Source organism: Peromyscus eremicus, chromosome 15 (assembly GCF_949786415.1).
Source record: "Peromyscus eremicus chromosome 15, PerEre_H2_v1, whole genome shotgun sequence".
Classification (NCBI taxonomy): Eukaryota; Metazoa; Chordata; class Mammalia; order Rodentia; family Cricetidae; genus Peromyscus; species Peromyscus eremicus.
Window position 1 is genome coordinate 62,486,120 of NC_081431.1, and position 26,302 is coordinate 62,512,421.

A 26,302-nucleotide genomic window follows, 5' to 3' on the forward strand; every position below is an offset into this window, starting at 1 on the left:
GATTTCTGGCTAATGATAGCCAGTGGACATAGGGATTGATTTCTGTTCACTTCCAATATATCACAAAAGCAGTAATAAAGGTAGGTGCTATCAGAGGTCAATTAATGGTGATGGTGACAAGAGTCACATTCTGTTGTAGTCACACCTTCCTCTTTTATTCCTTCTACTTTTGCAGACCCTGATGAACAAACTGTGTTCATAGTAATGGGGTATGGAAAGGCATATCCCCCGACTGCTGGGCACCAGACACCAGATAGTTGTACGGATTAAATGGCTCATATTGGATAGTAAACCTTTAAGAGACAATAATTAAAATAACTACATCTATATTATAGAAACCTCCACAGAAAATTCTAGAATTTGTAGTACCAAGTATTTGGGTTTGGGGTGTTGGGGTGAAGATGGGGTAAAGCACTAGAGGTGTTTTGAAAATGTATGTAGTAGGTATCTAGACCCTCAGATGCCCTCCCATAATGCAGATTGTCCCTCTCCTCTCCCTGCGAGTAACTGAAGGTTTAACATCTAGAGAAGGTCCCAAATGCCCTTGGATTAGGAACTCTCAGTAGGACCTTAGACTTCAGCAGGAATTTCAGTAGAGGCCTACCTACTGAAAATAATACCATTGCTAACTTAGTAGCTTAATCAATAGAAAGTTCTTGTCTTATGCCTGAGGAGCATAGACATACAACACTGGTTTCCCAGGGCCTGAGTGCAGATGCAGGGGATGACAGAGATGCAATTCTAGAGATGTCTCTTTGGTTTTTTTAGGCTTCAGAGGCCACTGTCTTTCCTTTGGTGGCACATTCTTCCACCTGCAGAGCAGGATCCTTGAACTTCTTCCTATCTTCCTTCTGGTGTCGTGTTTTCTTCTTCCTCGCCCCCCTCTACCACTTTAAAATCCCTTATGAACAAACTGTGCCCACCCAGACAGCTTAGAGCTGTTGTCCCACTGCAAGGTCATTACCAAGGTCATGCCTGACAACATATGAGATTCCAGGAATGAGAATGCAGACGTCTTTGGGTGCTGACACTCCCTTTGCTGCAGTAGAAGTCTTTTCACTGTGCTCTCAGAATGCTGGCTATTAGAATTATCTATTTCATTCATGATTGAAGAAGAAGCATTTTCAGGGATTCTGAGCAGTCCACAAGTAAAGACTTAAGAAGACCGAAATTGAAGGTGTTCCCAGATGAAATCCAGTAATCTATTACATATCCCATGTCATCAATTTCCCTGCCCATCTCCCCTTCAGCAATCACTCACTTCACGTAAACACTGCAAAAGTGCTTTTAGGCATTTTCTGTGTTTACTGTCAACATTTCCTGCCTTTTCTCCCCTCCACTATTCCATCTTGAACCACTTTAGTCAGGCTTCCGCTGCCATCGAAGATAGCCCTCTTATCAGAATCATTCAGAGACTCCGCACCACCAAGTTCAGCGGTCAGTGCTTATCTCAGGGAACTAAGTGGCATTTGAGACAGTTGATTACCGCATCTTTCTTTAAGAAAAACCCTCTTGCTCGACTTTTTATTCCCTTTGTTTTCTTCTTACTCCTCTGGATATTTCTCAGTCTCAGTTTTAGAAACATTCTCTTAGGATCTTTCCAACTTATAAATGTTAGAGTTACCCAGGGCTCAAAATGTTATCAACGTATACCAAATTTATAAGCTAATGGCAGTGAAATTTATAACCTTAATCTCTCCTCTGAACACCAGCCTATAATAGATCAGTTGGAAAGCTAATATCATATCTCAAACTTAACGTGTTTGAAAGCTAACTTGTTTTCCTGTCAAGCCTGATTTTTCACATTTCCCAGTTCAACAAATGGTACCACCATTCCTCCTGTTGATAAGGCCAGTTAACAATCTTTATATTTCCTTCTTCCCTGTTCTATGGCCATTTAATCATCATACACCATGTTCTGTAGCTTTGAAATTTATTCTAAATTCGACATTCTCATCATCTTAAGCCAAAATCAGCTGGCAGACTCTCCCACCTGGAATTCTGCAATGGCCTCAAACCTACACCTTTGCTTCCAAATTTTTTGTACCCTTCAGAACCTTCTCTGTACCACCCCTAGGTAAATTCTTTTGGACAGGTATAAACGGGACCTCTCTTCTACCCCAAACCTTTCATAGCTTCATGGCTTCATGCTGTAGTTAGAATAATACCCTGCCTTTGTCTTCCTTAAGAACACAACATGGTTTTCACACAAGCACCAGCCATGTGGGGCATCTGGTTATTTTCCCATCAAGTCAGGAAGCATTTGTCGCACACTGCTTTCCCTGGGGATTCTCCTTCACATCCAGGCAGGTCTCCCATTTCATTCAAGTCCCTGCCAAAATTTCACTTTGTTGACCAGCCTCTCTAAAACAGGACCCCAACAACCCCAAACCCATTTTAGTTTTATTGTTGCTACTTCAAAGAGAAGCCGCCTCTTTTTATATTAGTTTATGTATTTTTTGTCAGTTTTCTTTTTCCTTGATGAAATAGATATTTCTTGTTCACTATTTTATTTCCTATACCATGAGCCATGTCTGGGACATAGGAAGTTTGAATATGGAGAGAGTTATCACAGTCATGAACAAATGGTGAAACAGTATTCTAGCACTGAGATTGTAAGAAAGAGAAGAGATAATCTGTTTCATTCATTGCAACCATGTCTTACTAAGATCAACCATAGTTTGTAGTCCAAGGTCCCTGGACTATTTGGTTCACATATTGGCATGTGACATTAATAGTGAGCATGTGCTGGTCAGCTAGGGCCACCATAGCAAACAGAAAGACATCATGAGAAGGTAGCACAGGCCATACAGATGTATTTTCTCCTCATTCTAAAATCTAGACATCTGAGAGCAAACTGTTAGCAGGTTGCTTTCTTTCCCCCTTTGTCTATGGTCTTTCCTCTGCATGTATCTGTGTCCTTATCTACCCCTCCACATCTTATTTTGCATTATAGAAAAAGCCTCATGTAGCCCAGGATGGCCTCAAATTTCCATTCCTTCTGCATCTGCCTCCCAAATACACCACCATGCTCAGCCCCAGTCTCTTCTCATGCAGACACATTCAGATTGGACTAGGGCAGATATACTTCCTCATTTTCCTCTAACTACACGATCTCATTCATCTCCATTGCAGTGTGAGGTGCCAGGGGTTAGCAATTTGACAGATGGCTTTGTGGAGGGGTAGAAGTAGTATGCCACATAGGAACATCTGTTAGTTGTATTATTTATGTACTTGTTTTTACTGTATCAGGCTGCATATGTATGAGCAGAGAGATATGGCTGCAAGGAACTTAGTTGCCTGTGTCTTCCTCCATCAGTGTGAAAGAGTTCTGTCGGTAGCAATTGGTTTTTTTAAAGCTTTCTATCTTCCCTAAGATTTCCTTTTAAAATTGCAAGGAGGCAAGGGGATTGTCAGCCTACATTATTAACCTGCTTGGCCAGTCACTTTTCACAATCATGTGAGATTATGACACAAGGCAGAGTTTTTGACAAAGAAATGGTTAAAGCCCAAAGTCCGCTAGAACCCGAGTCGAAGAGACTGTGGAGCAAAGCAGCAGTGGACACAAGGAATGGGAGTGGGTTCTCTGGTTGCTTTTGCCTGGGCTATTAAGAAGCATCTTTACAATTTTGCCATCAGCTGTCACTTTTGCCATGCCTTTCTGAGATTTTGGAGCATTGGAACTGCTAACGTTGCCATCATGGGGTGAATCACTGAATGATGAAGCCTCCCCAAGGTCACAGTCAACACATGTAAGATATACCTTGGTAACAGGCTTCCAGCTAATGGTTACCTTAACAGACAGCTATCTGACTCCGCTGCTGTCTATCTTTTGTAGTAGAGTTTTCTATATCTGAAAAACCAATGCCCTGTGCTATTCAGGTGGGTAATGGATGACGCTAATCTTCTCTTCTTATTTTACACCCTGTTGTGTATCAATACTTTAGCTTCTGCTTGTCCAAATGGTAACATTTTATTGCTATTATGCTTTGTGATGAAGGCTGTTGTTCTCTGGTTACAAGCTATTTTGACATGTACCAACTTGGCAAACTCGGGCATAGGATGTTTTTGTTTCTGGTGCTTAATGTATAGGACAAAATCCTTTGGCAAGCTTCCTCAGAGAGACCCAGAATTAATAATTATTTTATAGATGAATAAATATTATTCATAGATCTGATTGAATTTTAGTGTTTGGGGCTAATTATGGATGGTTGAAGTTAACCTTTTCAGGGTGATGTAATGGCATCCCCAAATAGTTTAAAAGCCATCAAACACACTAACCACAGTGCTGAAATGAGAAATGGAAAAAGCAGTGAGAACCTCTTGATTTGTTAGCAGTAGTGGCTGGGAGTCAATGGAAGGACACTGATTTGTTCCTTGCAGTGGACTATCCCCAGTATGATCAGGACATAGTAAAGACCATGGATGGTGGACTGTAGAGGCCTTCCCACTGCTCACAGGGTAGGAGGGATACACTTGCTTCCATGGATTCTTGAGGCTGAGCATAGTCATAGGATGTGAAATGGATATCATCCAGTATCTGGATAGCAACACTAGTGTTCTAATGAAGGGCATAAATGCTCTATCTCAACATCACACACCTGATTCTTCTAGATTGCGTTCCTCTTCCACAGCGTGGAGATCTCAGCTCATTGTTGATTTTGCATGGAGACCAGTGTTCTACAACCCAGGAATATTGATTGCACTCACTGTAACATGGGACTGCCTCATGAACCTGTCAAGAGCAGGAAAGAAAGAAAGAAAAAAAATTTATGTAAAACTGTCCAAGTCATAGAAAATCCTTTAGTAATGCCAGGTGAACATAACCTGAGAAATGACACTGTGGCCCATTAGCGAAATTACATCCCCCAAAAGGAAGACATATTTGACTTCTCTGAATTTAGTGAGCTGCCTGAAGAAGCACACAAGGAAATCAGCTGAAGTCTGATGGTATGCCTTCACAAACGAGAACAAAGGACAGCCATTCCCGCACCAGGAGCAGGAACTCCATTATCATTCTATTTCCTCAAAGAGCTTGCTCATATCTATCAGATGCCAGTTTTCAATTAGATGATATATTGTATTCCCAGATGTACTTTAACATGTCAATTGGAACAAACACGTGTAAGGCAATTTTACTCTTGAATATGAGGGGGGTTTAGAATGTGTAAGAAAAGTGATATTATTTACACTGGAAATTTCTTTTTTTTGCCCCCAAATGATCAATGCTAACAGGCAATCATTCAGCTTCCTAAGCATTGTGGCTTCATAGGAATGTAGCTATTTGTAGAATAGTTTCAGAGAATAGCTAAAATAAATATGCTTGTGCGTGCATACACACACACACACACACACACACACACACACACACACATTACAAGATAGATACTGCCAATCGGTTACTCATTTGACATGCTTGCTAAGGATATTTATAATTTTATAATGAAAAACAAAGCAGTGAGAACACTGAACTCTGCTGCTCTTTCCTATGCATTTGCTCATGGTAAGCCTGTCCTGAATGTATTGCAGTACATCACAGGCAACTGAGGTCTCTTTGAGACTGCAATGAACATTCATTGCTTCTCATCACAGATGCAGGCTTCTTGTAGTGTAAGAGGCATAGGGAAAATAAAAACTTCTGCCTCACAGAGATGACTCTGGAAACAGGCAGAGTGAAAAGGAGGGATGCGGTCTCTTACCAAAGACGTAATTAAGCTTTTCCTTTTGCAAGAGTTAAATATCAGTATCTTCCCCTGACCTCCTTTCTAATTCTATGAAATTGTAGAAGAAGACTGGGCGGAGCCATCCAAGTAGAAACACAGCCTATACGTTCCTACTAAATGTAAGGAAAAGCACAGTATAATGGGACAATCAGAGGAAGATTGGAGCTCTGCCAGCATGCTCACCGAAATCACATGGGAGAAAGTGATTGGAGACACTAGTTCTTGGGAATCACAATGCTGGGAACTATTTTTAGCCATGGAATTCTATTTAGCCCTGGCACACAGAGCTCACAAGGAAAAAAGAGAACACAGGATGAAGAATATGTATGGGCAAAATCAAAAGAGAAAGGAAGACAGAAGGGGAAATGGATGTGGGGAAAGAGAGGAATTAAGTAATAACAAAATACCTTCCTGCTGTGGATGCTGACAAGAATGGAGTGGTAGGGTCGGAAGCCTTCCGACAGCAGAATAAGGAGGCAGCTACTTGCAGCTGTGAAAAGTCTGCTCCCATCCTCACAGGACAGTAGAGGGGAGAGGAGAGTCTCCCAAAACAAAACGGCAAGATTCTATCAGGCAGACACTCAGCTAACAACTAAGGATTTTTCTGACCTAGGCACACCAAGAAAATGAGGCTTTCTCAGAATTTATGTGTTATCTGTCTATAATATCCTTTAATGCATATTAATATGTATTTTCATAAACACTTTAATATGAGACACAAGAAAGCACAAGGAATTCCTTCAAACAACTAAGAAATAGATCAAAATTAATTTTGAAAGCTAAAGTGAATAGAAAATGGGTGGGAAATCCTTCATGCAACATACCCAGTTTTCTTAAGCTGCCAATACTGAGAAGAGCTTATACTTCTACACTGCGCTCCCTCCTATGTAAGCCCCAAGATCAGATGGGAAATGAAAAACCTCTCAGATTCATGTACCTGCCTTGGCATGCATTGGTTTGCTGTCTTTTATTCCTTACTTTCCAGTGCTCTGAGAAGCTAACCACAATGAGAGACGACTGCAAGGCACAGAGAAGGTCTGTGGAGGAAGATAATGAGCCATCTTCTTGGTTAAGGGTATAAAACCCAGCACCTCTTCAAAGAGATTCTCCAGTCTCCTGGGGTTACTTGATGTTTTCCCTTCTCCATATGTACATTTCATTTTGGTTTATTTTTAGTGCTGAAAATTAAACCTACAGCTTTGTCTAGCCTGAGCAGGTACTGTACTGGTGAGCTATATTCCCAGACCATTGTCTCTTTTAATCCTGTTTATGCTGTTCATTCTCGCTGACCTGACAAATGCTTGTCCTCTTCTCAATGCCCAAATAAATCTAACACCTCTGTCTTCATAGTCTGTGCTGTCAAGGACCACATACTCCAGCCTAGCATGGTGGTTAGGGCTGCAGTGTACATGGCTGGGGAGGAAACGTCCATGAAAGGCATCACCTCTCACCTGTCTGTCAGTATCTCTTGTTTGCTCAGTACTTTAATATTTTTTCACTGTGGTTCTATTAATAATCTGTATAAGTTGGACCTTAATTAACACTGAGAGAATATACTAAAAAAAAAAAACACCTGCAATTTATACTCTTCACATATGTGTTTGAGAGAGAGAGAGAGAGAGAGAGAGAGAGAGAGAGAGAGAGAGAGAGAGAGAGAGAGAGAGAGAGAGAGAGGTCAGTCTTTGGCAGGAGGCATAAAAATATGTTTTGGAAGGTCTTATTTCATAAAATATGGGGTGAAAGGCGATCTTAATGAGCCTTAGATAAACTGAAACATATTTTTGAAGGTACTCAGTTTGTCAAATGCCTTTCATTCAATTCTTCCAGTGCAGCCCCCTCTATGGCACTAGGAGTATTTTACAAAGGACAATAAAATGCAATGCAAAGGAGATAGCTGCCTTTTCCTGAAGATATGGAATAAAGAGAGCCATGAGCTCTGTCTCATAAAGCCCTTGTTCATCAGGCTAGGACTCCCCCTCCCCCGGGGGAGGTTTCAAAACCACTCACATTAGGTAAGAATGCAACAGGAATTTCAAACATAAAGATTAACTCTATAGATTCTGACTTCTCCCTGCCATCTTTTTGCTCTGACTACTGTGTGCTGCTGTTGGTCGGTGCTGATTTTATTATTATAGCTTTATAATGAAATGTGTTACCACGTGGACTTTATCAGGGAATCATATGAAAATGTTCTGCAGGAGAGAAATGAGCCGTGGGAAAGTTAAATGAAAATCAGTTCTAAATGGCACAAATTAGGGGAAAATAACAGTTTTTAATGGGGCCATAGATGCTAACTACATTGCTGAAAACTTTAAATCCTCTGAGAGAGGCACCAGTTCATTCTCCTAGAAATGAGTCCTATTTATTACGTCTTCGCTGGGGACCTGGGTTTTTATAATTTTGCCAGCTCTAGATTCATATCATAAACTCATTCACTGAGTCAGTCTTTTAATATTCATGAAATAAAACTGTACTTGCTGCAATGGATCAGTTTAATTAAGCCGTGCTTTCAGAGACCCCTTTCCAGCTAGATGGACTTCCTCAGCATAAGCTTGGTAGTAGGATCTCAGTGAGGCTTGGGGGTTGTTTTTATTGGCTATCACAACCTTAGAGTTTAAGGGCCTAAAAACAATAAATAACCACATGGTAAAAAACTATCAATAAATGTAGAGGAAGGAAGGGAAGTATGGGGAGAGGAAGGGAGGAAGGAATGGAAGTGGGAAGAAAGGAGGGGGAAAGGATGTATTCACAGCTTCTGGTGTGTTATTGCAATAAACTTGGCAGTAAAGCTGCCAGTGAGGACCCAGGTAGACTCTTCAGCCCCGAGACCTCCAGCTTCAACCCCGGGTACTTAGCACAATTTAATCATCTGTTGTAAGGACCATTTGGGACCAAAGATCTTGGCGAGTCAGAGCCAGGCTCTGTCCTGCTACAATGAGATGAGATGGTCTCTAAGAGTACTGAAAGCCTCAGCATGGTGTGCTTCCTTCTATCCTAAATGTGAACAAACTACCTCTGATGAAGCCCAGTCCTTCTGAGAACTTTCCTTCTAGCTTTTCTCTGTCCATGTTCTCTCCCTCTCCGTCTCCCTCTCCCTCTCCCTCTCTCTCCTCCATGGCTTCCACATTTTCTCTATGCAGCTTCCCTTCTTCAGCTTACCAAACACTTCCCTTTTAGTTAATAACATTCACTCTTTTCCATCCTGACTTTAAAATATCACATGACTCCAAGAGCTTTTGTTTCTAGTTTCATCAGTCTGGCTTATATGTGATTGTGCATAATGTAATATGTGTGGTGGTGAACACCGGACAGAAGGCCCCCCTGTGCCCACATCCTGTGCAATTGTGCTATCATGATCAGCAAAGATACCACAATAATCCTATATGTAACATACTCTGCCTGAAGTCTTCATCATCAGAATCATTTGACGTTGACAAGGTTGGTGTGATGCTTACACGTAGCTAAAAACAACTAAAGCTTAAGGAAGCAAATGTCTGAACTGGAACGTCGATGTGGCTGAGAGTTCCATTCGGGAGATGTCTCTTTCCTGTATGCATTGTCTGATCAGCATGTTGCAGCAAAACACCAGCCACCAAGAGATAACTTGTATTAGTGACTTTCTTGTTGCTGTAATCAAATGCCTGGTGGCCAGTAATATAAGGGGGAATGTTTAATTTTGGCTCATAGTTTGGAGTTGCAGTTAATCATGGCAGGGAAGATGCTGCTTGAGGCTGTGGCAGCAGAAGATAGGGCTGGTGATATCTGGTCATCAGTCAGGAAGCAAGGCCAGGGCAGAGTCATGGAAATGCTACAAAACCTCAAGGCCCACCGTCCTGTAAATCACTGCCTTCAGCAAGGCTCTATGCACTAATGGGAGGGAGGGAGGGGAGGGGACAGGGGACGGGGGAGGGCACTACAGCAGTGGTTCCCAATCTGTGGTTGACTCCTTAGAGGTTGACTGAACCTTTCATAGAGGATGCCTAAAACCATCAGAAAACAGACTCATAACAGTAGCAAAATGACAATTATGAAGTAGCAATGAAAATGACTTTATGGTTGGGTGGTCATGGCAACACGAGAACTGTATTAAAGGGTGGCAGCATTAGGGAGGTTGAGAACCACCGCTCTACAGAGCCTCCCAAGACAGCGCCACCAATGAGGGTGTCTGAACTGTGAGCCTGTCTACGACATTTCACCTTCAAAGCTTAAGAATACTGCCTGCTTCCTCAGTGGTGAGGATGATGCTGGTAGTCATCTCTCTGTGTTTCCAGGCTACAGAGTCAACCAATTACACACTACAAGCACTCACAAACAAAATATTGCATCTGTAAGATGTTTTTCCATTATCATTACTTCCTAAATACTGAAACAACTACTTCTACATCCTTTATATTGTATTAGGTGTGATAAGTAATCTAGAGTTGACTTAAAGTATACATGAGAAAATGCACAGCCAATATGTTAATACTATGCTATTAGCATAATGTACTTGAACATATAGACTTTAGTTTCTGCAGACAATCTTGAAACCAGCCCCTTGAGGATACTGAGGGATAGTTATAGTTTAAAATTCCTACGGAAAAAAAACCCATAAAATAAGTATATAAGGTTGTCTATCAGATAATGTCAATTCCTTTATATAGAAAAATTGCAAAAGTAATTTATTCTTAACCTTTGGGTATGAAGGCTCCTTTAACAATTTCAAAAAGCCAGAATATTTCTTAAAAAACCAACTTCTGAAACTGAACCAAGAGCAGACATATGTCTTTAGAGTGGTTGGAGTTATTTTAATTAAAACAGTGGATTGAAGAGAAAAATCCATAAATGTTTTTAAAGTGGTATCTACAGGCAAATCATCCTGCCTCTGATTTTGTGCTGGGGTTCCTCTCAGGAAAATGTGGAGTTGGTTTTCTTTGGGGATTCTTTCTAGGTCAAGTGAACGGTGCTCAGAAGTGTTGGCAATTGTCAGTTTAGTTCAGGTGCTGATCTGAGGCTGGGCTCTCCTCTACTTCCAAGGCATTATCACAGGCTCACTTCTTCATCTGCATGGCTCTGGCAGAGACATCCTCAGAATACCACCACATCAGACTTAAGAGTCACCACTGGCTCTAGGTACACATCATATATTTTCAATTTTGACATTAAAAATAATCCTCACAATGCTAAGTGAGCATTATGTAGAAAATCTATTGATGAACACATTGAACAATAAGATGTTTATTAAAGTAATAGTTGGTGGCTGTAGTCCCCATCTCCCCATGGTTTCCAACTGGGCTTTGCAGAGTCTAAGAAGGAATTCACACACCAAACTTATCTGCAGTTTCATTGAACAATGTAATCTGAGCCACGTTCGTATTATCTCTTGTCAAAAGATGTGACACTGTTCTGATTAATGAAATTTTAATTTAACTTGAGAGCTCCATTGCATTTGAATTAGCTTATCTCTCACTAGGAATTTCCCAAACCTAAGCTAAGAGCAGAAGGTCCTCATGGAACAAGCCGAGCAGACAATGCAGATGGGAAAAGACATCTCCAAAGTGGAACTCTCAGCCACATTCACACCCCAGCTCAAGCACTCGCTTCTTCAAGCTTTAGTTGTTTTTAGCTATTATGTAACAACTAAAAAAGATGAGAAACTGCCACCCCCTTACATAAGTAAGAAATTGACTATCAAGAAGGCTTTACCCTAAATTTGAAATACTGACTAGATTTTGGTAAAAGGAATTCTGCACAGAATAATCTTTTTTTTTTTTTAAGGAATAATGGAAGTTTTTTTTTTTTTTTTTTTTTTTTTTTTTTTTTTTTTTTAACTTCTGAGAAACCCCGAATGCCATTTTCCTCTTCTTTCTCTTCTCTTTTCTTCCTTTCCATTGGTGTAGAGTCTTTTTTTTGGCCCAATCAATGATTTTTTTTTTTAAACTGGGTTTTATTATACAGCCTTGTTTGCCTGGCTGGCTAGCCTTGAACTCACAGAGGACTGTTTGCCTCTGTATGTGGAGTACTGAGATTAAAGACTTGTCCCACCAAACCTGGCCATGTTATTCATCTTTTTAACACTGAGTGCTCAATATCAAGGGGAACACCTTCACTAAGGGCAAACCGTGTGCTGCTTTGTTTTGAATGCAGCTGTCCCTTACTGACTCTGGGGGCATGCAGGGATTCAGGACCCAAAGTCTTTTGATCATGAGATTGAGAGTAGAAATGCAGTTTGACTATCAATTTTTGAGTGGGGCTTCCAAGAAGTGATTAGATTAGGTCATTCGTCAGGAGCTCTTATTTCTGAAGCTGTGGTAGTTTCATAAGGACCAGAGAAGAACACACAAGTACAGAAAGACATGCATCCTATCCATGGGGTGAGTCAGCCCAGGCGGCCTTGTAACAGGGTATGCTATTTAGGCTTCTAGTCATAAAAACTGGTGGCTAAAAGTACCTCCCCACTCCAGGTATTTATTATAGAAATGAAAACGTGACCACAACATGAATGATTAACATAGATCTACTTCCCTCTACTTAAGGATGAAAATGAGACTGAGGTATCTTAAACTGTGAATAAATATGTATCCATTTCTTCCATGCATCCTTCCTTCTTCAGGGATGTCACACAGTATCATGCCGTCACTACAGAATGTGGTTAATAGAGAGCAGTTGCAAGACTTTCATCTAAAGGCCCAGAGTTACCTGTGCTGACATAGTTTAGATTATTGACAACGACAAATAACTACAAATAATTTAATTAAGAAACTCTATATACCTTGAGCATCCCTAATATGATATCCAGAATCGAAAATATTCCAAAACATACAAGTTTTTGAGCCCCACATGATATCACAGGTCAAACATTTCATATCTTACTTCACCACATGGTTTACATGATTTTCCTGTGTGGACTTGGTTCCCATCCCCAAGGCCTCTTAATATGTAGACACAACACTGCAAACTCAAAATAAATTCCCACATCATGACCCAGTATTTCAGATGAGAATACTCCACCTGTAATATTATATCTTCATTTATAGCTGATTTGTGATTGTTCCTGTATGCTATTTAAGTGAATGTGAAAATAAATCATGGTCTTAAAGTGAACTGCACCATAAAGAACAGTCAGTCACCAACATAAATTACTGTTTTTTTTTTTTAGCCCTATAAACTGTGGGATATTCTACAAGGACAACAGTAACATGCATGCATGCACACTCACCATTTCACAGAGCAGAGAAATCATACTAACCTACGCAATGTGGGGAAGTTGAACTAAAAAGTCTACCTCTGCCTCACAGCCCTTGACAGATAATCACAACGAATATAACATGAGGAGGAATCTCCCCCTAGGGTCTGAATGTCTTTGTGACTCTTTCAGGAGATGCTTCTGATGGACATCTTCTGTGTGATATAAAATCGTGAGAGTTGTGGGGATTGCACACAGAATGCCAGGATTCCAGCCACGGTGGCCATTCTGATTTTCATAGAACAGATTACAGTTATCTGTCAAACTCAAATGAAAAGAAGCAACACCATGGCAGCAATGATGGATACTTCCAGAAAATACTGGATGAGGCACATTCTTCGTATTTCAATAGAGAATAGAAAAGAGATCACAAACACAAAGACCTGAAAGAAATCAATCATAGGAGGAAAGATGCTGCATGATTCTACTTGTACCAAGTGTCTCAAATAATCAAATAGACACAAGCAAAGAATAGAACATTGTGAGCCGGGGGATGGGGCTGCAGAGATGGAGCATTGTTAATCAAAGGGTGTAAAATTTCCTTTGCACAAGAAGTTATGGAGAGCTTCCACATGGTGCCATTCCCATAGATGACAAATCTGTGGCACATGTGAATGTCTTTAAAAGGTTAGGTTTCATATTTAGTTCTCTTATTATGATAATATTGTTTAAAAATTGAAGAAAATGTTTGTCTCAGAGAACTTTAGATAGAGTACACAGAATATTGCTTGCAATTTAGTGTAAGAATGGATGGATGATGGATAGATGGGTAGGTATATGGATAGATGATAGTAGATGATAAAAAGATTATAGATAGAAATGACAGACAGTGGATGGAAGATAGAGGATAATTAGATGATTGATGGATGATGGATATAGATGATAGATATATGATAGAATGGTAGATAGAAATAGATACACAGACAGGCAGACAGACATGTAGACAGGTAGTAAGCCTATTTCCTAGACTATCATAGCCAAAAATCCACAAAGAATGCAATTTTCTCTGTGGTAACAGAAAAGAGACTGGGAGCTGGAGAGAGGGCTCAGCGGTTAAGAGCCCACACTGCTCTTAAAGAGGATCAGAGTTGGTTCCCAGCTCACAGATGCCTGTAGCTCAACCTCTAAGACTTTGGTGAGTACCTGCACTCCCATCTACATGTATGTGCATACTCATACATATAATTTAAAGAAAGAAATTGAAAAAGAGAGATAAAATAAAGTTTAAAAAAAAGGAGAATGCCTTTGCAGATAACATAGGCACTGTATTTTCCCCATAACTCAGAGGAATAAGGTGGGGCTAAAATACTCATTGGCTAACAGGTCTATTTTCTCAGGAACACCGTTCTAATGGTAAGTTAATCAGAAAAATGTTTGGTGGTATTTGGTGTTTATCAAGAAAGGGAGAACATGCCTGACTTCAAACTTGCAGTTTTTTATTCTCTAGGAAATGAAAGCTTTGAAGGGAAAAGATTTCTCTGTGGGCTTTCACAGGGAGTGGGGACTTCATGACTCCTATTTCCAGTGGCTCAGAGCTTCACACGTTTCCTGTGTGTGCAAGAAGCCAAAGGAGAATCCCTGGGAAAACAACACAATTTGTATCATAAAAAGTGTTCGAATAAGGAAGCAACATAACCCAAGGTACTCATTCCCTAGGCAGGAAGTCCTGTAAATGTGTGGTTAGATTATCAAATTCAAATGCATAAGGATTAATAGCCCTCCTAAGCTTTCATATAAATTGAACTATTGTGGACAAGTGGGTTGTTAATAATAATTAAAAAAACCCAGAAATCTAAATGTAATTGTTAGATGATTCATAAAGGATGAAGCGTGGGGACTGTAGGTGATGGGGTCAGAAAATGGGAGAACAATAAAGTAGGATTTTACAAGACTTCTGATAGTCATAGCAGGATAGATTCCAAATAAAGGTGGGACAGAATAAATCTTCTTGAAGGTGAAGGGGTTGGGAGTGAGTGGGAAGGCTGAGGATACAGGGAACTGGTGCAGTATCAGCATGAGCTCACAGTCAATGGTTAATGAGCATCTGAGCCTCAGGATCACTCTCTTCAGTGGTCTCAGGAAGCTTCTAACACATAATGAGGAAGAAGATACTGCAAGATGCAGGAGTGAAAATGAAAGAGACAGTCAAAACAGCGGTGTGACTCTTCAGAATCATTTAAGTTTAATATATTCTAGACTGGAGGGGAACATTCAGGTTTTTATAACCCAGTGTGAGAGAAAGGAAGGGCATGGGCTTCCCACGTGCTCCCGATTCTAGAGAATTCCCTTCCTCATGAGAAGAGCAGTGGTAACCACTGGCTGAGAAAAGCACCCCATAACATATTTATTCCTTTTTCTCTCTATGTTGGCTTACCTGGGATAAATCCCACACCAGGTGTGACCTGAAAGCAATCCAGCCTTCTGAAGATTTGCTTCGAACTGACTACCATCTCCAGCAACAAGACCCAAACTCAGTCTGATTTCAATTCCAGGAGCTAGTCCAAAAGGAAAGCCCATAATTGGCAGGAACCACCTTTTTGCACCATTCCCTAGGGGCCTCAGACCAGCTCTCCAGTCTGTTCATCATCATGGCAAACAAACCTTCCAGACTATGAAATGCACCAGAGTTCTTGAGCACTACTCATCTGCAGACTACCAGGAAATGAGAAGGTAAATAAGAAGAAACTATGACGGTGTGCTTTATTCTGCCTAGAAAGACTAAGTTTTAAAGAAGTGAAAAAGAAAATATTCCAGTCTCTACAGTGTTGTGAACTTGCCCAATGTTCGAAATGAAGGTGTCCTCTAAGTAGGAGGCAAAAGAAGGGATTATGGCACCATTCCAGAAGGTGGACCAATGACTGTGACCTTGTAGTTCTGGAAAATTCTAAAGATTTAAAATACCCCTAAGAAGACCTTTATATAGTAGACACCTGCTACCAGCTACCAATATCTACATGTGTCTGCATGAACATACACACACATACTTGCTCTTTCTCTCTCTCTCTCACATGCACATACATATACCAAACAAACACACAAACAAACAAACAAACAAACAAATGTGGTCTTCCTGCTCTTCCATAGAAAAGTGGGATAAGATGCTCTCTAAGTGCATTGACCCCTAATGTGTTAGAAGTTAAGGCTAGGCACAGCACATAATCACTTTAAAAATCTGCATCTGTAGTATATGCCCTTTCATAGTGAACTTGATCTGTTTAGGATGAAGGTAAAGTGGAAGGTAGAGCCAGAAATGGAAGTTTATAACCATGAAGTTCACAGCCTGACCTCTGTAAGAGCAGCAGGATTGACTGAGTAATGGAACCCCTGGCATTTCACTCACAGACTGATAAATTGGGATTTTGGCTCTGATTTCCACTCTAATTCTATCAGTCCGACACACATATTAAGGACTAATTGAAAGTCTCAGTTTTATGGAATAAAGAGCATTTTGTTCCAAACGTTCTTCCTCTGAGGCAGCCAATAATGGAGAGAGATAAAGACAGAAGCAGCCTTCTGTCTCAGCACAGAATAAAAGCAGAAGTATATTGCTGAGCAGAGAATGATTGTCTGGAACCAACTTTGCTTGGCTTTCTTCCTAGTAAACTTAGGTGGTTGAGGGGGAAAAAATAGCTGGTGATCCCGCTGACGCAACTCCTGGTAAGTGGAGCTGTTAGTATAAGGAGCAAGTTACGGGGGCTTTAAACTGTGATTCAGAATGTTTGAGTTACTCATTTGTGCAAAGAGGGTGGCTTTGATAACAAGTTAAAATGTCAAATTCGCCAGCAGATTATGACTGAAAACTGAAAATGTTATGTTACATTTTCAGAAACAAAAATACAAGCCCTGGCCCACTAGGAAAGAAAAGAAGACAGCAGGCAGAATTGTGTAGAGCAGGCACACACTGGCATGCACAATAAATGAGTAACACATGGCAGAAATACTTCTGGGAAAGTGCACTGAGGTCACACGTTCTGACACTGCTGTCACCAGAAGCTAAAACTTCTGCCACTTTTACTAATTGTGTGAGAATTGACACATTTGGCCTGATTTCATGTCTAATTGCTTTAGTAATCCAATCCCACATTAGGATGGTTCTGGAAAGCTGAAATCCAAGTGAATCCATGACCTTTAACATTTTGTACATTTATATGAATCCAAAACACATCCACCTATGATTTATCTGAGTATTGCTGATAGTAACTGAGAAACATTACTCCACTCTCTTATCCTGACTAGGGATGTCCTAGATTAGTTAAGAAAATCGATTGATGATTTTATTTCACAAACTTCCATTTAGTTTTATTTCCATTCTGTTCAGAGTAGGATTATTCAACATTCACCAACATGTATAACTAAAAGCAGACCCTGTTGGCATGGGGTGGGTGGTTCACAGTGACAACTAGCTCTCAGAAGTTAGTACCTGTGTCTTAACGCAACACCTATGTTGCATACAGTGTCGGTGTGAGCTGGACTCACGAAAGTTTCATGTCAATGCACGTGGAGCAAGTTCTAGAAAGCATAGAGTTTGTGGTTCTAGACCTGAGCTGGCAAACATTTGGGGCAGGGATATCTATTAAAATATAGGCAGAGAACACCGCTTCTAATTGATAAAATAACATCTTCAGGTCACTTTAGGGGATGGGAATCATCAGGCAGTTTGTTGATATTGGATTCCTGTTCTTCACTGTAGAATTCCTTGGTTGGCGCCCATTAAACAGATAACACAATCCTCTCTGGGGGCAGCTTCATCTCAGAAAAGGAAGTGAGCTTTTACATCATGTGAAAGGTGATGTGTGGTGCACGGTGAGCAAACTAGTCTAGAGGAAGCTGTGAGAAGAGGGCTCTTTTTTAGCTTCTGCCATTGATTTTCAGGCCACCTACTTAGCCGCTCCAATGGGCCTAGTTGTTCTCCTCATAACCTGGCATTAACAGTTACCATTTTCAGAGATGTGTAGCAATGGTCCATGTGCTTGAGAAACCAAAACAATTCTCTGTATTGAGTAACATTTATTTTGAGTGTTATTACAACACGAAGGCAAAGTAATTCTGAAGCTGCAAATCAGCCTCATTTTCTCCATCAAAAAACGCACCTGAACTCCCAAGGAGTCTGATCTAATAAACTTTAAATACTTGCTAACACTGCACCCTTAAAGCCTGGGAGAAGCAAGGAAAGAAATTAAATGCATGCCTTAAACTTTTATGCTTTCACACCCTCCAAGCTCTGATAAACTGCTGAGAACAAAACTGCCCAACGAGTAACAGCTGAGCCAGCAAACTACCCAAGTTACTCCAAAATAGCTTCACTGTTTCTCATAAAGTGACAAGAAAGATTTACAGTCCCGCAGTCATGTCAACTCTTGGCATTTCTCTTGAGTGTGGGATGTTTCTCTCTAAAAAGAAAAAATCCTTCTATGCTAAAACACTTAATTGAAATCACACCATTTACTACTACGGGATGACCTACTCTGTCTGTTTAAGGCAAACAATATTGATGAGGAATACAAAGAAAGGAGTGTATGGACCTCACAGAGTGACTCAGGATTGAAGATAAATATCTGATAACCACAGTTACAGGTTGTAAGTTTTCTTTATTTTTTAATTTTCTTTTAATTTTCTGGGTGTGAATGTTTTGTCTGAATGCATGTACATGTTTCATGTGTGTGCTTGGAGCCCACGGGGACCAGAGGAGGACATCAGACCCCTAGAACTAGAGTTACAGATAGCTTTGAATGGCCACATGAGTGTTGGGATCCAAACACAGGGCCTCTATAAGATTAACCAGTGAGCAATCTTTTCAGCTCTGGAGATTGTATTTTTGGACCATTTTGATTATTCACACATTAACTCAGCAGACACTTCCTGATGTCTGCCCTTTCTCTTCCCCCATCAGCAAACCACTAATCAACCTCTGCCCTATGGAGTTGCCTGGTTTTGTACATTTCATATAACTGAAACAAATGAATTTGTGGTCTTTTGTATATTACTACTTTCATATAATATGTTTCCAAAGTTTATCATTCTTGTACTGTGACTATAGTCTACATTATTCCTTATGACTGAATAAAACTCAATTATATGGGCAAACAACATTGTGTCCATCCTTTCTTCACCTACTGGGTATAAATGGCTCATCTCTATCCATTGTTTCCTATGGCCAGGCATACATGGTGGTTTTCTCATGAATATGTGGCATCAAACCTTGGGGTTACAAACCTGCGAGTGCCTAAATTGCATGGAGATGATGTTTACTTTTTAAAGAAACTATAAAAGAGTACACACGTGTCTGAAACACTTTATAGTTCACCAGTAAGGAATCAGGATTACAGTGGGTCCACATCCTTCCCAATGCTATGGTCATCTGACTATTTTAATATAGGCATCTAAATGAGGATGAAGTCATACTCATTTTTGTTTCCATTTGTGTATCATGTGCTTTCTGGCAATTTGTATATATCCTCCAAGGAAGGTTTTGGAGAAAGGTGTAATCAAATTCATGCCCATTTGTTATCTAGACCTCTTTGTTTTATTGTAAGAGTTCATTACATATCCACAGGAAGAGGTCCTCCCAACGTACATGATTTGGAAGTACATTTCCCCCTTTGTTGCTTTTCTTCACACCAGACTCATGTTGTTTTTATGAAAGGGAGGATTTTGAGATCTTTATCCACAATTTTGTTGACATTGTCTATTTGTTTTCAATCTGCTCTTAGTGAGTTGGAGCCCTGCTTATTCACACATATGCTGTGTGTTGAAGAACTGGATAATTATGGCCATATTGCCTACAAAGTCTTATATGTAGGCCATATTCTCCTTGTATCACTATCCATTTTACATTGGACACTACATATTAAAACACTAGTTTTAAATTTTAAATTCTATTTTAAAATTTTTATATAGTGTTGCTCAGTTTGAGGGTTATTTCCAACTTTGACCTCTTGAAGTACAAAATTAAGTAAAAATGAGATATTCTCAGGTTGAAGATTAATTATTCCGAAGAGAATATGTCATGAATTAGGAGAATGGCCACCTATGGTTTTCAGCCTCAGAAATGACTTCAAGTCAACATGGCGAAACTTTGAGTCATGAAGCAAAATAGTCCAACAAGTCCTATGTATCATGCAACATAATACACAGCTCTCCATGCCAAAGGGCATTATTTGCAAACAGAGAAAAATTTCAATAGGATTAGAAGTATTTATCTTGATCAACATTTACAACACTCTTGGTTGGGAGTGAAGCATGTGAACATGAACTCTTCCTTTAGTTTCATCAAAATTGTCTTTTGCATAAGTTGGTTGGTTCTACATGCTCAGAGCATGAAATGGGGACCAGTCTCAAGAATTACAATGTTCCTTTTAATAGGTCACGTAACCCACAAAGGCCAAATTGAGCATTTTAATTGGAGCTTGGCGACATCATCGATTAAGATACCATGAAATTCTTAGATCTGAAACTTCTGCATGTGGCCACCAATCAGCAGAAGACTTATAGATCTAGAATTGAGTATCTCACACCTTTCCAGGACATGAGATCAAAACTACCAACTCATTTTATTTTCTCTTTTTAATCCTTGTAAAAACTCTGAATATGAGGGGAATGTGTATTCTCCTGTGATTGATAAACTCCCTTTAGCAGCACTTAGCTCCCAGCCCCTAAGGCATCATAAACATCACTCCAGTCTACAGTGCTTCTAGTCTCTAAAAGCATTACTGGTGTTTTTATTCATTATATGACCAACAGTATTTCAAACAAGAATCAGGATGGACTGAAATAGCATGTGGATTTATTTAAACTATAAAAGTAAAGAACTTGAGGTTTATATGAGATATTGATGGAATCTTGAAAGTAGATTAATGGTGGTAAAAAATGGTATGAGTGAGAGAGCGAGAGAGAGACAAGACAGATAGAGAGACCATGAATTTTATGAGTGCGGTAGCTGGGAATTTGGTGGTCCTAGAAGCAGTGTGAATCGATGTGCAGAATTTTTAAACACCGTTTGGAGCGATCCTGACTATGTATCTCGAATTGAAAGTACAGAGCAGATTCCATAGCAGAAAGCTTTGGAGACTGGTTCATTGTGCTGGTTGTGAGAGCTTAGAGAATTGTTTTTCTCCCTACCACAAATAAGCCAACCACAACAAATTCAAAACAGATATAAATCATTTGGGGGCTTTCTGAAATAGCCATTCTGCCAAAATAAAGGAACTCATTTGATAGCAACATTTAAAACAAACAAACAAACAAACAAACCGAGTTCTCTACAGGATTTTTTTCCCCTTCCACGTGTGAATGATGTTTTGATCAGGATTTACAAAGAGAAAGGAATGCTGACTTGTGAAGGCAAACTGTCAAAGTTTCTTTCACTAAATGACAACAGTAAAGATGAGAACAGATGGCAGCACCAACCTGAGCCTTTGTAGGATCCGTGTTAGCAGTGCATGATGAACAAAAGGGAAAGAAAATTATAGACGCATTAGTTGAGCTGCTATTACAACACAGAATTGAAAAAAAAAAAGTAAAAAGTCTTTTCCCCTGGTCATTGAATATCGATGGCTGCCCTTGATTTATAATTTGAATGCTTCTCTCTCTGTCCATGAGTAAAACACCCATGTAGGCAGAAACCAAACGTGAGTTGGGGATTGAGAGCACACTGACCTGCCTGGATGACTTTCTAAGGCCGATTCTTAAGGTCGGGGGCCCAGGAACTGAAACCAAACTTTCCAGCTGAACTCAGAGTCCTCCGTAAGAAGTGCTGTTGTCACAGTCAGCCAATGAGCACAATGGCACAGGAATTATATTCTTGCACATTTGCACATCATACTGACGAGACTGACTTAGAAGAGACTCCACCACACTTATTCTAACTAGCCTTTCTACTCTCATCAAAGCTTAAATTTTGAGCTTACGTGAGTGATACTTTAATTACTGTCATGTTCTCTGAGGGCATGTCTGAGACATTCTTATTTCTAGCATTATAGTCTTAAAACTCAACTCATATTTGGTATGTAGTCCATATTTCAAAATTTGTAGAGAGAAGAATAGATTTATGAATATAGTCTCAAGGAAACAAATTTTAAGTACTTTAATATAGCTGAAAAATTATAATCCAAATCTGAAATCTATTTTTATTTTAATTCAATGTTTGCTCTTCTATAGAAAATATTAAAATCTTAATTAACAGGGATTTAAGCTGGGTAGTTCAACTAAATACCCATGTATCTAGCATCTTGAAGATTCTAATTACTTTTGAATCCACCCATTATCATTTCAATTTATAAGTAATGGTAGCTTACAAAAAGAAATCACTGCACAAAAAACTTAGCAGGTGGCTACATTTGCTCTCACTATTACAGAAATATCACCAAAATAATTAATTTTAGCATTACGAATTATATCAGCTAATCAGAAGAAGTATATCATTGGCTTTATATAGAACTATAAACCATTAAAATGCTTAATGGTAAGAGGGCTCAGAAAAACTCTTGACATAAAAGTCTGTTTCATAATCTATGTAGGCATAATTAACTCAGTGCAGAGCAACTGATGGATGCTGAAGAGTATTCACACAATTGCTACACTGCACACCAGCGCTATATCTGTGCACTGCACACCAGCGCTATATCTGTGCACTGCACACCAGTGCTATATCTGTGCAGAGGGCTATGCTGATGGACCATTGCTACCAAATCTTGCCAATGTCTGCCCACTGATTGGAATTTAGACTGTTAGCTATGGAGATTTGGAACCAGGGCTAGGTTCACTCCTGCCTTTTTGTGGATCTCTAATGCTTTTTCATCTGTCCAGAGCTCAAGGGAGTAGAGCTCTAGGAATGGACAGACCTGTGTGGTGGCCAGAACTATTTAATTTCTTTGCATCATTGCTCAAACTCATTGTTACCTTACTCATCATGGATACTAAGTGGGTGAAAGCTTATCTCATTTAAAAACAGTGAGTGATTTCCTTGATATGTTCCGTTTACATAGGTTGATAAAAGTAATCAAAACTTACTTTTGGCATTTATCAGGGCACATGGCCAGGAATCTTTCAAAATCACTAACAATCATACTACACATGAGAATTTGGGTATGCCATGAGAAACTCAGTTGTCTTTGAAATTCTATGTATTATTTTTCCATTCTGTCTTTTATAAATGTCTCAGTATCACACTTATTTCCTAGTTAAAATGTAAATTTTCTGAGCACAGTGAATCCTCTACTGTTATTGAGCAGAAATTTTTAAGATTCTCCAGGTGTTTTATACCTCTCTACACAGCCTTTATCTTTCTCCTTAGGTTTCTTTAAGCTACTTCTGTCTATTTCCACTGTAAAATACTGCTTCCGTGTTAAAATTGATGTGTCAAAATTGTTTAAATTTCTCACTGGGGCAACTCCATCTCCATATATTTAAATATTACTCTCTCTTGAAAGATAATTTCATATTTCACTATTTCTTGCGATAAATTTTCTCAAATATGTGCTTCCATAGCTCCCAAGACATAGCAGATATATTGCAGGTTTGGATTTGTGCACACAAATTCTGTCTCCACAGATGGAAACTGAGTCAGTTTTGAGACCAGAGCCAGGAGTTCATTTTGTGTCGTCATCCATGGACACCTCCTCTGCTTCCTCAGCTTTCAACTTGGATTCCTACCAGCACCTCTCCAGGCTTTCAGTCTCACATTGGTGCTACATTATTGGCCCATCTTGTCCTGAGGCTTGCAGCTTCTTAGACTGAGTGGCTACTTGTACCTTTGGCTCTCTAGCCTGCAGATGGTTACTGTGCGACTGTCCAAGCCAACCAAACAGTTCCCTTTTTATTCTATTGGTTTTATTCTCCTAGAGCCCAGATTCTTACATCTTGGGTTATGATCCTACATGGGGGCCATGTGATTGAATGTGGAAGCTATAAAAAAACGAGGCAACAGTAAAAGGTTTGTTAATATACAATGAGGAAAATTAACTTGAAGTGAAATGTGTGTTGACTCTGAGATGTTCCTGGCGGCTCTCCCATGTGGCACCCTGTGATTTCACTTCAGCCTTGGTTCAGAACACAGAACGTGTGTGCTCAGCCTTGTGTAGGATATCACTCCATGCAGCACTGACAAACACTGTCTCAGCTTATATTTGAGACTATTGTTTGTTATGAATTGTAGCACATGCAAAGTTTTCTGCTCTCACAATAATTTAATTATGGAAATGTAGACTTTCAGTATTCTTCTACTATCATTCCTTAGCAAGGAACACATGAGGACAACTTTGAGTTGCATTCTACTAGAATATTTATTTTAAAAATTGCTGTTTGTGTTGCTGACTTGCATTTCACTAGAAATCACTAAATGAATTTTGTCCTGGGATTAGAATAGAATTTCTAACCACCTCAGAGTTGGCCTTAAACATTCCTTTGTCCCTTTGTACTGTGTAGTTATGTGAGACTCAGTTCTCAGCACTGATGATTATAAAATCAAAATATAGATCTACCCTGAAAAAAGTAGAAGACAGCCTCCATCCTGCAGTATCAAATACTCAGCTAACATTTAATTCTTCATATGCAAAAAATCACAACCATCTCATTGGTATGTTAATTAGCAGCTGGTAGCATATATAACAAAGAATTGTTTCAAGGTGAGTATCTTTATGGTTTATTATCAGTAATATTTGGAGTCTGTGCTACTTAGATACTCATATATACAGGCTTATGCAAAAATTGGTAAGGCAAGGGTTATGAATGGGAACATTTAAGAAGTCCATCTCTGAGATCTGCAACTACTCTGCTCCATCCTCCAGCACCTCTGGCTACACAGTTCTTCCAGTGCTCCAGAACCATGACAATGTGTCTCTGCCTGTGAGTTCCTTCCCCTTGTCCTCAGGCCACGACATCACAGTTTTTCATGGCTGCACTCTCTTTGTCTTAAAGAAGTATTTCCTGACCATTCTATCCTGGAACCCAAATTAATTTTATTCAAATTGCCCTTCATTATCTGCAAATACATCAACACACATGTACACATCCACAAACACCCCTGCATCTGTGTTTCTTGGTAAACTATTTCCTTAATTAGAATATAAACTTCATTAGGATTTTGACTGCCTTGAGGAAATGTTGTTTAGGATATGTTAGATACTTGTTTAATAAATAATTACCTCTTTGTATAGTAAGAACCTACTATATCTTAACTAAGAACTATGAGGATTAATAACTACAGAATAAGAAGATATAGTGAGAAGACACATTGGTGCTGTATTATATTGCATGGGTCATTACACAGAGAAATAAGGATAGAGGCTTGCAATCTGTTTTCATGAAACTGGATTTGTTCATTATGTGAAATGAAATATCATTTATAGCTAGTGCAAGTGGTAATTGAGGTTCCTCATGAGGACATATGAACATACACTGTTCCTTAAGATCAGAAGAGCACACATCTTGTCTGCGGGGCCACAGATAATGAAATTTCAGCCTAGTGTGTGAACACAAATGAATAGAACCACTGTATCTCTGTATCATAAATCTAAAAATGCTGACTATCATAAATTTATAAAGTGATAAAGAGTATGTGAAAATAAGTTCTTATAAAAACAACAGAAAAAAATGGAATGAATAGCTAATTAAGTAGGACAAATCAGATTATATCCCTGGGACAATACATAAATTGAATATATCTATTTGTTCTTGTGAAAGTTTATAGTTTTATGATTAAATGAGACATTATAACTAATGGTCATAACTATTTTTGCCATGATATCACTTGGAATGCTGCATTATATGTTTTTATATTAAAACTTTCTGGTATGATTCTTAATTTGGAGCTTCAGAGATGGGAATAGCACATTTACTGCTCAGATAAACCTATGTGTGTTTCTATAATTTTAATATGAGGTGCATAAAACCTAATAATTTAAGTATTTATTTTGCACTTAGTGCATGGATTTATGCATACGTGAAGAATTACATTCATTTTACAGGCAAAGCCAAAGAAAGCTAACGATGCAGATACAGCCCCAAATCCCTTCCTTCTTCCTGGAGTGCCTCCTTGGAATCAGATGAGGAAAAAGATGAATTGTCCAGGAAGCTCAGCTGTGGTGCCCTGAATGCAGCTTCTAGTTGGTCCTAAACTGCTCTCCCCCAGGTTCACAGTGACATGAAAGGGATTGCTATACAAGACTTGGCAGGCACTAGCAACACTAAAAATAGCTGCTCCACTCGGAACTCTGATTCTCATTAATTCCCTTAAACCCTCCATAAATAGGAAAGGAGACATAGAAAGTGGCTATTTGTTTTTCATGACACAGACATAAGCAATGAAGGAATAAGCCCAGATCACAGGCAGGGAAAAGATGGAAGGATTAGGAAAATA

The 26,302-nt window shown here is 39.4% G+C and overlaps 1 protein-coding gene across 1 annotated transcript in view; it reads right to left on the reverse strand.

Annotated features, from left to right (window-relative positions):
* Thsd7b (thrombospondin type 1 domain containing 7B) overlaps positions 1 to 26,302 on the reverse strand; it is a 697,290-nt gene that overhangs the window by 86,088 nt on the left and 584,900 nt on the right. Inside the window, exon 15 of the mRNA XM_059280451.1 lies at positions 4,602 to 4,735. Within this exon, the coding sequence (XP_059136434.1) occupies positions 4,602 to 4,735 (134 nt within the window). The remainder of the gene's footprint in view (positions 1 to 4,601; positions 4,736 to 26,302) is intronic.